General features: G+C 45.5%; 1 protein-coding gene across 1 annotated transcript in view; it reads right to left on the bottom strand.

The window, feature by feature from the left end:
* Positions 1-15226, bottom strand: part of LOC137371712 (potassium voltage-gated channel subfamily H member 7-like) — a 525923-nt gene that overhangs the window by 185907 nt on the left and 324790 nt on the right. The window contains exon 5 of the mRNA XM_068034535.1: positions 7107-7541. Within this exon, the coding sequence (XP_067890636.1) occupies positions 7107-7541 (435 nt within the window). The remainder of the gene's footprint in view (positions 1-7106; positions 7542-15226) is intronic.

Genomic DNA, 15226 nt, shown 5'->3' with positions numbered 1-15226 from the left:
CTGATGGATGTTCACTGTGTTCACTAATGCCTGCACCAAAATGGCATCAGATGCGATTCACCCCACAAATGTGCGAGGGTGCCACAGATGCCATTTTGGAGCTCTAAGGATACTTGTAGCACCCAAAAATGGGTGCTAACGAGACCAATTTCTCCCTCAGAGGGTTTAGTGAAGGAGTTCTAAGTGTAGGGCTGAGAGGCTGAGGATATTCAATCAAAGGTTGGGCCAAGGGAGGGAGAATGCATTAAAGGTCAGACTTTGTGCATTGAGGGTATGGAAGGGGATATATAGCTGGACAAAGTTGCAGAGGTAGAGTGGATAAAGTCTTGGCAGGGTTTGAAGATGAGGATGAAGGTTTTAAATTCACTGTTTTGTGTGACAGGGAGCCTATGGAATTCAGCAAGGGGTCCTGGGTTAGCAGGACTTAATGCAGGATGTGGGAATCTGTGTTTTGGAAGGCCAATGAGGAGCATATTGAAGTAATTGACCTAGAAATTCATTGATGCTGTGCCTGTCTTACAAGCATAACTTGGATGTGTTAGCATTCGGTATATGCGGTCAGCGCGTGCAAGCACATTCTATATTAGAAGTGTGCCCCAAGCCATATTGGTAAACGTTCTTGTATAGGCTTCCAGGACCTTTGCCTGGAACAGGAGTTAGACACTTTGCATCTGCAAAGCGGGGCTTATTGCCTGTTTGAGTCCCCTTCCTGAAATATGGATGAACTGGCTGTGTTCAGGTTTACCATGTTTACATGTGACCTAACCAGCAGCGGTCCTTAAAGGGACTGCTGGAGGCAGCCACCAAGAAGCTAAAATAAAAGCAAATACAGCAGATGCTGGAAATCTGAAATAAAAACAGAAAGTGCTGGAAATACTCAGCAGGTCAGGTAGTATTTGTGGAGAGAGAAGCAGAGTTAACATTTCAGGACTGTGATCTTTCATCAGAACTGGCAAAGATCAGAAAATAATTAGGTTTTAAGCAAGTGAAGGAGGGGCGGTTTGGTGGGGAAGGAAACAAAAGGGAAGGTGTCTGATAGGGCAGAGGGCAGGAGAGATTAAATAACAAAGCTGTCATGGGACAAAGGCAAGGAGCATGTTAAGGCTTGTGGTGAAACACAAAACATTAGTCCAGAGAGACTGTTAATGGCAGAGTAATGAGCAACTCTGTCCACATGAAAAACAGACACATGGTTCCTCACACCTTGTTCTCTGTAAGGACTCCATTCCATTCTCCCAGTTTCTCCGTCTCCGACACATCTGTTCTGATGATGCAACCTTCCACAACAGCATTTCTGATATGTCTTCCTTTTTCCTCAACCAAGGACTCCCCCCAACCCCCAATTTTGGTTGACAGGGTCCTCAACCGTGTCTGACCCTATTTCCCGCATTTCTGCCCTCACCTCTTCCCCTCCTTCCCAGAACTGCAACAGTGTCCCCCTGGTCCTCACTTTCCACTCCACCAGCCTCCACATCCAAAGGATCATCCTCCGCCATTTCTGCCACCTCCAGCGTGATGCCAACACCAAACACATCTTCCCTTCCCCTTCCTTTTCAACATTCTGAAGGGATTATTACCTCCACGACACCCTGGTCTACTCCTCCATCGCTCCCGACATCTCATCCCCTTCCCACGGCACTTTCCCATGCAATCACAGGGGGTGTAATACCTGCCCTTTTACCTCCTCTCTCCTCACCATTCAAGACCCCGAACACTCCTTCCAGGTGAAGCAGCAATTTACTTGTTCTTCTTTCAATTTAGTATACTGTATTCGCTGCTCACAATGCGGTCGCCTCTACATTGGGGAGACCAAATGCAGATTGGGTGACCGCTTTGCAGAACACCTCCACTTAGTCCGAAAGCATGATCCCAATCTTCCGGTTGCTTGCCATTTCAACACGCCCCCTGCTCTCATGCCCACATTTCTGTCCTTGGCCTGTTGTAGTGTTCCAGTGAACATCAACGCAAGCTTGAGGAGCAGCACCTGATCGTTCAATTAGGCACTCTACAGTCTCGTGGACTCACCGTTGAGTTCAAAAATTTCAGTGCATGACTGGCCTTTTCTTATATTTTTCTTTTTTTTTATTATTCTATTTTATTTTTTAACCATGTGCCTGTTTTTTTCATGTGGACAGAGTTGCTCATTACTCTGCCATTAACACTCTCTCTGGACTAATGCTTTGTCATTCACCACAAGCATTAACAAGCTCTTAGCCTTTGTCCCATGACAGCTTTGTTATTTAATCTCCCCTGCCCTATCACAACCTTCCCTTTTGTTCTCTTCCCCACCAAACGCGCGCTCCCCACTCTCGCCTTCACTTGCATAAAACCTAATTCTTTTATAACCTTTGCCAGTTCCGATGAAAAGTCACAGACCTGAAAGGTTAACTCGGCTTCTCTCTCCACAGATGCTGCCTGACCTGCTGAATATTTCCAGAACTTTCTGTTTTTACACCAAGAAGCTAAGTTTAAAAAAGATTACTTGCCAGAATGTGGAGCCAGGAGGAGCCTGGAGGATTCTGAAGACTGTTGCTGGTCCCCTCTCAGCCCCCTCTCAATTGCTTCTTCCCCTTACTGTTTGCCCCCCTCCCACGTAAACTCCTCCTTCCCGATTACCTTCCACCCCTCCCAGAACCTAACTGAGGGCCACAGCCAGAAAGGAAGCCGGTCCAACTTCGTCCATGTGGAACAAGTGATCTTCCTCTGGCCACCCAAATGGCGTCCTCTGCTTGCCAGCAATATGCTGATGAGGCCCCAGGCCCAATTTCTGGTGAGACCCGGGCCTCTAGCTGGTGTGTGCTCCTCACTTGCTGCCTATTTCAGGCCAATACTGGCCAAAGTCATTTCCATCCCATCAAGTCTAGAAATGACAATAATGTGGATAAAGCTTTTAGCAGTGATAGGGTGAGTTAATCACAAATATGGGTAATATTGGGGAGGTGAAATAATGTGCAGCAGTGGGGGGATATAAAAGGACCATCTATTGTATCTCATCTTACATAAACAAAATATCATTTATTGCCCATATTTACTGGGCTGCCTACAGTGACATATATATTTACAGTGATTCACCCTTTGAATCGCTTTAAACAGGCTCCAGAAGCTGGCTGAGTGTGTCTACCCTGAGACACAGTGTGGCTTTCGAGCAGAGAGATCGACCATTGACATGCTGTTCTCCCTTCGCCAGCTACAGGAGAAATGCCGCGAACAACAGATGCCCTTCTACGTTGCTTTCATTGATTTCACCAAAGCCTTTGACCTCGTCAGCAGACGTGGTCTCTTCAGACTACTAGAAAAGATCGGATGCCCACCAAAGCTACTAAGTATCATCATCTCATTCCATGACAATATGAAAGGCACAATTCAGCATAGCGGCACCTCATCAGACCCCTTTCCTATCCTGAGTGGCGTGAAACAGGGCTGTGTCCTCGCACCTACACTGTTTGGGATTTTCTTCTCCCTGCTGCTCTCACATGCATTCAAGTCTTCAGAAGAAAGAATTTTCCTCAACACAAGATCAGGTGGCAGGTTGTTCAACTTTGCCCATCTAAGAGCGAAGACCAAAGTATGGAAAGTCCTCATCAGGGAACTCCTCTTTGCTGACGATGCTGCATTAACATCTCACACTGAAGAAAACGAACATCATGTGACAGGACGTCTGAAATACCCCATCCATCAATATTGGCAACCACACTCTGGAAGTGGTTCAAGAGTTCACCTACCTAGGCTCAACTATCACCAGTAACCTGTCTCTCAATGCAGAAATCAACAAGCGCATGGAAAAGGCTTCCACTGCTATGTCCAGACTGGCCAAGAGAGTGTGGGAAAATGGCGCACTGACACGGAACACAAAAGTCCGAGTGTATCAAGCCTGTGTCCTCAGTACCTTGCTCTATGGCAGCGAGGCCTGGACAACGTATGTCAGCCAAGAGCGACGTCTCAATTCATTCCATTTTCGCTGCCTCCGGAGAATCCTTGGCATCAGGTGGCAGGACCGTAACTCCAACACAGAAGTCCTCAAGGCGGTCAACATCCCCAGCATATACACCCTACTGAGCCAGCGGCGCTTGAGATGGCTTGGCCATGTGAGCCGCATGGAAGATGGCAGGATCCCCAAGGACACATTGTGCAGCGAGCCCGTCACTGGTATCAGACCCACCGGCCATCCATGTCTCCGTTTAAAGATGTCTGCAAACACGACATGAAGTCCTGTGACATTGACCATCTCATCTAACCATCTCCCCTTGATGTTCAATGGCATGACCATCGCTGAATCCCCCACTATCAACATCCTGGGGGACACCATTGACCAGAAACTGAACTGGACTAGCCACATAAATGCTGTGGCTGCAAGAGCAGGTCAGAGGCTGGGAATTCTGCAGTGAGTAACTCATCTCCTGTCTCCCCAATGCCTGTCCACCATCTACAAGGCACAAGTCAGGAATGTGATGGAATACTTTCCACTTACCTGAATGGATACAGCTCAAACAACACTCAATAAGCTCGACAACATCCAGGACAAAGCTGCCTGCTTGATTGGTACCCCATCCACAACCTTAAATATTCACTCCCTCCACCACAGACACACAATTGGCAGCAGTGTGTACCATATACAAGATGCACTGCAGCAACTCACCAAGGCTCCTTAGACAGCACCTTCCAAACCTGCAACCTCTACCACCTAGAAGGAAAAAGGCAGCAGATGCATGGGAACACTACCACCTGCAAATTCCCCTCCAAGCCACACACCATTGACTAGGAACAATATCACCGTTCCTTCACTGTCGCTGGGTCAAGATCCTGGAATTCTCTTCCTAAGAGCACTTTTGGTGTACCTACACCCCAAGGTCTGCAGCAGTTCAGGAAGGCAGTTCACCACCACCTTCTCAAGGGTAATTAGAGATGGGCAATAAATGCTGGCCCACACAACGACACCCGCATCCTCCGAGCGAATAAAAAAAAATTTAGGAACATGGAAGCAGGAGTAGGCGATTCAGCCCATCGAGCCTGCCCCATCATTTAATCTGATCATGGATGATCATCCACTTCAATGCCTTTTTCCCACACTATCCTTAAATCCACTTATGTCATTTGTATTTAGAAATCTGTCAATCTCTGCTTTAAACATACTCAGTGACTGAGCTTCCACAGCCCTCTGGGGTAGAGAATTCCAAAGATTCACAACCCTCTGAGTAAAGAAATTTCTCCTCATCATTGTCTTAAGTGGCTCCCCCCTTGATTTTGAAATTGTGTCCCCTGGTTCTAGACTCCCCAATCAGGGGAAACATCTGCCCTGTCTATCCCTTGAAGTATTTTGTAGGTTTCAATGAGATCAATTCTCATTCTTCGAAACTAGAGAATACAGGCCCAGTTTTCCCAATCTCTCTTCATAGGACAGTCCTGCCATCCCAGGAACAAGTCTGGTGAACCTTCGTTGCACTCCCTCTATGACAATATTTTTCCTAAGGTAAGGGGACCAAAACTGCACACACTACTCCAAGTGCAGTCTAACCAAGGTTCTATACAATTGAAGCAAGACTTCACTACTCCTGTGCTGAAATCCTCTTGTGATAAAGGCTAACATACCATTAGCCTTCCTAATTGCTTGCTGCACTTGTATGTTAGCTTTCAGTGACTTATTGACAAGAACACCCAGGTTCCTTTGTACATCTACACTTTCTAATCTCTTACCATTTAAGAAATACTCTGCACATATGTTCCTTCTACCAAAGTGGATAACCTCACAATTTTCCACACTATATTCCATCAGCCACGTTCTTGCCCACTCACTAAGTCTGCCCAAATCCCCTTGAAGCCGCTTTGCATCTTCCTCACAACACACATTCCCACCTAGATTTGTGTCATCTGCGAACTTGGACATGTTACATTTGATCCCCACATCCAAATCATTGATATATATTGTGAATAGCTGGGGCCCAAAAACTGATCCCTGCGGTACACCACTAGTCACAGCTGCCAACGCGAGAACGACTCATTTATTCCTACTCTCTGCTTTCTGCCTGTTAACCTATCCTTAATCCATGCCAATATATTACCTCCTATCTCATGTGCTTTAATTTTGCTGACCAACCTCCTGTGAGGGCCTTTATCAAAAGCCTTCTGAAAATCCAAGTATACCATGTCCACCGACTCTCCTTTATCAATTCTGTTTGTAACATCCTCAATAAACATCAACAGGTTCAACAAACATGACTTCCCATTCACAAATCCATGTTGACTATGCCCAATCAGATCATTATTATCCAAGTGTCCATTTATCACATCCTTTAGAATTGATTCTAGCATTTTCCCAATGACTGATGTAACGCTAACAGGTCTGTAATCCCCTGTTTTCTCTCTCTCTCCCTTCTTAAATAGTGGGATGAGATTTGTGACCTTCCAATCTGCAGGAACTGCTCCAGAATCTATAGAATTTTGGAAGATGATCACCAATGCATCCACTATCTTCATAGTTACCTCTTTCAACACTCTGGGATGTAAAATATCAGGTCCTGGGGAGATATCAACTTTCAGCCCCATTAATTTCTCCAATACAACCTTCTTACTAATACTAATTTCCTTCAATTCCTCATTCCCCTAATCCCTTGAATCTCTAATTTTGGGAGATTTCTTGTATCTTCCTCAGTGAAGACAGACAAAAAGTAATCATTTAGCTTCTCTGCCATTTCTCTATTCCCCATTATAAATTCTCCTGACTCTGCCTGTAATGGACCCACATTTGTCTTAGCCAAATGTTTCCTTTTTACATACTTGTAGAAGCTTTTACAGTCTGTTTTTATATTTTTTGCTAGCTTACATTCATATTCTATTCTCCATTTCTTTATCAGTTTCTTTGTCCTCCTTTGCTGTATTCTAAAATCCTCCCAATCCTCAGGTTTACTACTATATCTGGAAACTTTATAGGCCTTTTCTTTTAATCTTATACAATCCTTAACTTCCTTTGTGGACTAAATGATTAAAATCTTAGATTATCTCCCTTTTTACAAATGTGATTGTTATTTCCAAGCCAAACATTTCTGAAGTATTAATATGACAAAAACTAAACTCACAGAAAACATGCTTTGTAAAGAAGCTAAGATGCCTACCTTCACTTGCATGTCGATCCCTGAATATACTCCTAGAATTAACATGGTATCTTTCAACATCATGGACTGAAGAGGCTCTCCTCATACTACATACACTTTCTCTTGATTGACTGTATGTTAGACCAGAGGTAGACTGCAATGTGTCTGGATTCAGTCCATCCCAATGTCGCTTTGGTGAAGAATGGTCCAGCGGTCCTGGCAAATTTACAAATGGAGGAGAGCTGCCCGGCTCTGTCAGTGCTTTTGTGTCTTCGAACTCTGAAGGGCCGCAGCTTTCGCTTGTGGGGGACTTCAAGTCCTTCATGGCCAAAGAATCATCGCTTACTTGAGAAGGCTCCACTACAACCACATCAGGGTCCTCTTGGGGAAGTGATTGTTTGCTAGATGTAAGAAGTCTTATTGCAGGCAGCTTTAGTCTGAAAAATCTTCCTCGGCCTACAGTAAATGAAATAAATGAACATGAACAAGCAATACTAATCATTTGTTTACGCATACTAAAATATCCAACGAGAATATGCAGAAAACAGAAGCAGACGTTGACAATAACAAACACATGCCAATCCTTCCATCTGCTATTACATTTAAAATGGAAACTTGTTCCTTGACAAGGAAGATAGGGTTAATATGTTAGTTACTTACAATTAAAATGATGTACAAACTATAAAACTATGAAATCTGATCAGCTTTGAAAATATTCAAAAACATTTAAATGATATTTAAGGTGGGGGGGGAAGCCCTGCCTCATTGCTGCCTGAACAGTGAACTACTTCCCGCTACTGCTGCCTTAAGACATCCTGCTACTGCTCCCCTCACTGAAGACTCAAACCAGCCAAGGAATGTACCAGAAAGTTACAGCAACAATGGCAGAAGGAAGATCCCAGGTGGCCCCATGGTTCAGCAATGCCTTTTTGCAGGTTCTCCTTTAGGCTGTAAGGGCAAGGCAGGAAGTCGTCTTCCCAATGGACAGATGGAGGAGAGGGCACCGCCTGTCCAAGCAAGCCTGGACGGAGGTTGCAGAGGAGGTCAGCAGCCGTGGGGTCACCCCCCAAAACTGGATCCAGTGCTGCAAACCCGTCAATGGCCTCATTGGGTTCGCCAAGGTGAGCTTTAGCTCCTTTCTCTTTGGGGCTTGTATGTGGTAACGCAAGAGAATTCGCTTGGTGCTGAGGGAGTGACCACCCAGTCCGTGGCAAGGGGATGAGGCAGCAGCATATCCTGCCAGATGCCTGGCTGCATCTCAGTGAGAGGCACCCGTCTGTCATTGGTGACCCCGCAAGGTTGCTTGAGAGTGACCATATGCAGGTGGCATTTGTGTGCTCCAATCATGGACGTCTAAGCTCCCCACCAGCATAGGTGTTGTGCTTTTTCCATGGAGAAACAGACGGTCTTCCTTCTTGTGCTTACAGATGAAGATGGCGCACAACAATATAGAGAGGGCCAAGACCGGCGGAGGGTGCTGTACCTCCATATCCTCACCCCCATGGAGGAGGAGGCCTTGGGGTTGGTGGGACACCAGGGCAGCGAAGCAATTGCTGATAGCGGATGGGAGTGCCATGCCAAGAGGATGAGAGAATGAGTGCAGGTGCACAAAGGTGCACAAGGCATAGTGCCAATGTGACCAACGCTAGACACATGGAGTTCCACAGCAAGCATGGTTGGGATGAGGAAATGAGAAGCCCTTAACCCGTCAATGTTTATGTTCTCTCATGCAGGTCAGGGCAAAGCTGAGGCCAGTAGATGTCGAGAGATTGGGGCCAGTTGGCCGCTCCGGAGCAGGAAGAGGGATCCACGGAGGGTTCAGCGTCACATCATTCCCCTGTACCTTTCACCAGTGCAAATACTCTCACATGATGGGTATGAGTTCATGATTAGATTCAGGTTCACGAGCTGATGAGCACATCACAGACACGCCCAAGCAGCTGACAGAGGCTCTAACAGCTGAGGCCACTGACAGTCAGAGGCCGATGCTGAGCCCCAAACTGAAGACGTGCCTTTGGAGTCGGCAGCAACACTTCAACTGCCGAAGCTGAAGTGAGAGTTGATGGACATCTGGCACCCAGAAGTTATGTGCACCCATACGTGGATGTTTAGGAGCCCATCCAGGCCATGAGTGCTGCCGTGCCTCTGATGGGTGCACACATAGCTTCCTCCAACAACAGATTTGTAACTCTCATAAAGAGCCTGCTCCATCAGACCTCTTAGTGGATGACAGAGATGTGTGCAGACTTACATACCCTCATCTTGTCCATGAGCTCAATGCAGCAGTAGGAAGGTGAGAGGTGGACAAGACACCTGGATTCTCCACCAGCTCTCTGTCCTTCTCAGATCAGCAGGGAAGTACAAGAGTGCCTTGCAAAAGAGGAGGAGCGGCTGATTTCTGCTTCTGGGGGCTTCTCTCTGGGTGGTGTTGGGGTGGACAGCAGATCCCCAGCCCCTCTACCAGTGATACCATTGCCTCAAGAAACCGCACTAACAGAGGATGGCCCTGCACCTGTGCAGGAGCCCCTCAGCATGCCAGGGCCTCCAGGCTTCAGACAGCCAGAGGACAGCTGCCAAGGTCATCCCAAGCCACAGGACAGGACGATCAGCAGCCTGCCTCCTCCTCAGCAGCAGGTGCAGGGGTAGCACTTCATAGGAGCACTTGTGAGAGTGTTAAGAGCACCAAGCTGGTCCTTTAGAGCGTTTGGAAGTGGGGAGGGCCATAAAATGGCAGTGGACCATGGCTTGACATCACTTCCAGATTTTACCAGCAGCAGGAACCATGGAGGATTCTGACATGGAGGTGATGGGACACCAATTGATGTATTTAAAAGGCTAATTAACTCCAATTTTACTGCACATTACTAATACATAGCTGTTTCCTGTGATCCTTGTGCCCTCTCAGAAAGGTGCTAATAAAGACTTAACTTTAATGCTTCTCATTCCAATTCTTGCTGCCCTGTGAGGTCTCATCCAGGCCCTTGCTCCCTCAATGGTTTTGCAGCAGTGGATTAAGGTTTGTCCATTCAGTTTCTCAGCCTTTCCACTGTGTGCTGTGCACCTGGGCACTGTCTGATGGAGGGCAAAATGAAGGGGGTGACAACAGGCCTAATTAAAGGTAAGTCTCTATTAGCACCTTTCTGAGAGGACACAAGGATCACAGTAAACGGCTATGTATTAGTAATATGCAGTAAAATTGGAGTTAATTAGCCTTTTAAATACATTAATTGGTGTCCCATCACCTCCATGTCAGAACCCTCCATGGTTCCTGCTGCTGGTAAAATTTGGAAGCGATGTCAAGCCACGGCCCATTGCCATTTTATGTCCCTCTCCGCTTCCAAACTTGCTCTAAATGACCCAGTAAAATTCCTTCCATAAAATATACTTTCGATGAATTCACAAATAGAGCTAGGATTCAGATTCTGAACTTGATGCTGACATTCTATTTAATTTCATACTTTCAGCTAGAGCTTTGTGAGAGCCAGTGACTGATGAATCACCTTTGTCAGCCTCTTGAAGAAGTGGTAAGCCTCCAGGAAGCTGAGCATTCTTGTTGTTAATCACTGTGCTCATAATATTCTGAACAATCATTTTTCAGAATGAAGAAAGCGCACTTGCAGACTGAGAAAGCAGCTCAGATTCTGAAACTGCCACCTTTCATTATTCAAGGCTTGTCTTTGACAATGGCTGTCATATGTGATGAGTGTAGACTGAGTTTGACTACAAATTGAATATTTGTTGCCCTTGGATATTTTAGATCTCTGCTGCTACAGTAGTTTCGTAGCTACTCAATTTTGTAAGAATTTTAACTATTTCTCTATTTTTCATCTGACAAACAAATGCTAAATTTTGCTGCCCTTTATGTTGACATGTTACTTTTTTGATCTTGTTACCTTGTCCTGGCAAGGTTTTAGTAAAAAAAAATGACTACTGGCAGTATCACTGAATGAATGCTGAACATGCTTGTATGATATTCCTCTGTCCATTATTTTAATGCAAGCATTAACCCACTTGTTTTACACAAGATGACAGTTCTGTTAAAATAAAAGGCAAATGAATTCCATAGAAACTTCTTATTCATTTATATTACTAGCAGTAATTTCTTGGTCATATCTTCCTGTGCTTCTGCATTTCTATCGATGAAGTTACCTCATTTGAAAGTGAGAAAGAAGACCAAAGATAACTCTGTGATCCTGCACTCCCAAGGGGAGTTGAGTTCCCAGGATTATAGGCTTGAGAATTGGCGCCACAGCATTATAACCCTAACTCCAAACTGTTCCCATTGGTTGCAGTTTCTCCACTTGGTGTGTGAGATTGCAGAATTATCCCAGTGATGAGATATGTGAAATCTATGATAAAGTTGCCAATACCACCAAAATCCATGGGAATCTTAGACCGACATATGTGTAAGAAGTTCCAGATCTATTATGTATCTGATTCTACACCAGAAACCAGCTTTGTCCAGGAAAACTTCTGAATAATGTAAGATGCCAAAGCCAGAATGCAAAGTGGGGTCCAAGCATGCATTTCTAATTCTAAAAAATGATTCTTTCAGAATGTTCAGAAAAAACAGCCTTCACAGTGCGCTGTTTACTTCCAAGTACTTAACATGAAGGATGTATATTATTGAAACATCATGGGTTGGAATTTTCTCACCTCAAGGGTTGTCCCGCCACCAGGATGGAAAGTGGGACCTGACCCTGTGCGGGTGGGCGGCGGGACCCTGAGCAGCATTTTACCTGCGGCAACCAATTACAAGGCCATAGTCGGGACTGCCGTCCAATTGAGGATGGCAGCCCACCTCACAGAGCTGCCGGCCGAATCAGATGACCAGCAGCTCAAAAGCCTAAACAGCACTACCGATAAGGGTTGGCCACTGCTGAGGCTGCAGGAAGAAGAAGAGGGTGCCTCCCTGCTGAGGCATCCTCGAAGGCAAGTTTCTTTTTATTCGAACCGGGGCCAGGCAGGCAGGCCCCAGCGATCGAGGGGGGTGTGTGCACCATAACCACGGGGGTTGACTTTGCCACCGGGGGCCCCTTCATGGCCCATGGAGTGGCCATAAAGGAAGACCCTCCAGGAAGGCCTCCTGGCTTTACCTTGTAGTCTCCCCACATGGCGGCGACCCCTTCCTGATGCTGGCAAAATGCCGGTGGGGGTGGGAAGTGTCCCTTAATTGGACATTTAATTGGTTTAATTGATCACCCACCTCCAATCACTTAGCTTCCCGCTGCTGATAATATACTGTGGCAGTGGGAAGACATTGGGCTCCCTTCCTGAGACCTTCTGCTGCCATTTTCTGAGGCCCCGGGCTCCCAGCCCATCTCCAGAGGTCTGGTAAAATCCAGCCCCATGGCTTTTACAAAGCTCTAGCCCAGAGAAAAATAAACAAAATACCAGATTCAACAAGCTTAAAATCTGAAATGTAATAGTATACTGAGTGATTCCCAAAGAATTTTTGCCTTCTTCCAATTATTTATGCATAATGTTCAACATGCCAACCGACTCCACTCCTGCCTCAACTTATCTGCTGCTGGAACCATCAACCATTATTATCTCTAGACGTGACTATTCCAAGCAAATATGGCTGGCCTCCTATCCTCCACCCTCCATAAACTTGAGCTCATCCAAAACCCTGCTGCCTATATCCTAACTCGTACCACGGTCCCATTCATCCAACACCTCTGTGCTTGCTGATCTATAACGGCTCCTCGGTCTGGCGAACCTCAATTTTAAAATTCTCATCCTTGTCTTTGTCCCTTTCTATCTCTGCAATCTCATACAACCCTCCGAGATTTCGGGATTCCTCTCATTCTGGCCTCTTGCGGATTCTCGATTTTAACCACTCCACCATTGGTGGCCTTGCCTTTAGTTGCCTCGGTCCTAAACTCTGGAATCCTTTTCGTAAACCTCTCTACCTCTCTCCTTCTTTAAGACATTTCTTAAAACCTAACTCTTTTACCAAGATTTTGGTCATCTGCCCTAATATCTCCCTATGTGGCTCCGTGTCAAATTTTGTTTGATTCTGTTTCTACAAGAGGCGTTCTACTACATCATAGGTGCTATATAAATGCAAGTTGTTTTCTTGTTATATAGGTGCATATGTAAATGTTTTATGTTATGAAAGGTGGATAATTGATTCTGCTGATAGATTACGTTGTACCAAACACATGATAGCCTTGAAATTGCTGTCACTGTGCTGATGGGTTCATTGTCCAATCCTGCTGGCTTTCTCCAGAATGATCACCTACCTGGTCACCTCTGATATTGCTATGTGCGAGTGATGCAAGCTCCCATCCACATTGCAGGCTGGTCAATGGAATACCTGCCCCTATGAAGCAGCAATTAAATGACATCAGCATCCAATCAAATTATTAAATTTGCACACCAGGTGTAGTATATGGGAAGAGCTGATCATTTTGTAATACTGCCCTCTCGGTTGAGAGTTCCAAACACAACACTGGGAAGGCAGGAATTAGCATTGTGAAATTCCAGGAAAATGAAGGCTTCTCAAGCTCAAACTTCTCATTTTTTTGCTTGAGAACTGCCCTGTTATGAACACAGACAGATTTTCCTCCAAAGTGCCTGGCACGGTAAAACTATTAGGAGATAACAGAAAGGGTCACTACTGCCTTTCTGCAAAACTGAGTGGAACTGGAGAAAGGTCAGGAAGAAGATGACTGACCTGAAGAAAGTTGTCAAGGTAAGCTTATGGAACAGCTTTCTACGCTAATTGACTGTCCCATATATGCATGCCAAGAAGATCTCCTTCACAATCTGTGACTTATTTATTGCTGCCTCACCCTAAGCATTTATATAAGCTTATCCTGTGCAGGCCCACCAGACCACGCACATATGGCACCACTATAAGCAAAAATGTTGAACTGAAACTGATGACACACTTAAATGTTAATTGGCTTCGCATCAGAAATCTTTAAAAGCTAGCTGTATGATACATGTTCATTTCCTGACACATAGGCTAGTAGGATCGGCATAAGAATACCATTGCATGTGGTCTTGGAACAAACACTTCACTGCTTGCAGGGCAAGTTGGCACATAATATAAGAGAACAGACTCGAATTGAAAGCCCTTGACTCTATTTGAGAAGATCATCCTGGATATCATTGAGAGTACTGATAGAGTAGGGGGGCTGTGGGTGAAGCCTCAAGCTTTCCCAAAGCTCAACCAACATCCTGCTTGACCACAGGTATGCACTTAACTACAGTAACATCACACATGATGTATAGCAATGCAAATATTGTTTGAAAATATTTCTTCCAACCAGCATTATGATTTTAACAGATTAGAAGAACAGTGCTGGCACTCCCTGTATCCCTATGCAAACCAGCACCTCACAGGATCCTAATGCCATTCTCAATAACTTCAGTAAGCGTCACCACAGCTGCACATACTCTATAATGAGCTTGAGGAGTTAGAAATGGGTTAAGTACAGTGTATGGGTCAAAAAGAATATATGGGAATGGTTGACAAGCTTTATCATAGCTCAATTGACTAGGGATTCTGACCGATAGAGCTGAATTTGGTGGCGAGCTTCAAAAACGGCGCAGCGCACACGAGATGTGCGCCGTGGAGCCGCCACGGCTCATTTACATGGCCAAGGCGGTCCGACCCCAATGGCATGGAGTGGGCATGTGCTTCGTCCCCAGCAATGGCATTTGGCACCACTGCGCAGACGCCGGTGCCATTTTTAAAGGGCTTAGAGCCATTACTGATGTGTTTAAATTTTAAAGCAACAGTTCATTTTATAATATTTTTAAAAATCACAGAAATCTTTCCACTCCCTTTCCCACTCCCCCAATAACCTTAGATATCATTCCTGCCTTCTCCTCCCACCCCCCCCAAAATACTTACCTTGAGTATCTGACCATCCACCCACCCCAAAGTTCCGAAACTTATACCTTTACCCCTTCCCATCATCCCCTTGACCAATCAGGTAAGTTTTTTCCTCTCCTCCCCTCCCACACTGAAATACTTACCTCCTCCCCTGTCTCTACCACTGTCCTGCATCGGATCTCCGTTTGGCGTGGGAATGCAGGCCACCGGCGGTAATATGGAAGTAGGATGGCTGGTGTGAAGAGGTAGGTAATTATTTCATGATTTTAATAAATTAACATATTGTGAT

The sequence above is a fragment of the Heterodontus francisci genome, chromosome 7 (assembly GCF_036365525.1).
Source record: "Heterodontus francisci isolate sHetFra1 chromosome 7, sHetFra1.hap1, whole genome shotgun sequence".
NCBI classification, from domain to species: domain Eukaryota; kingdom Metazoa; phylum Chordata; class Chondrichthyes; order Heterodontiformes; family Heterodontidae; genus Heterodontus; species Heterodontus francisci.
Note: the sequence above shows the minus strand (reverse complement) of the source record. Positions and strands in the feature narration are given on the sequence as shown.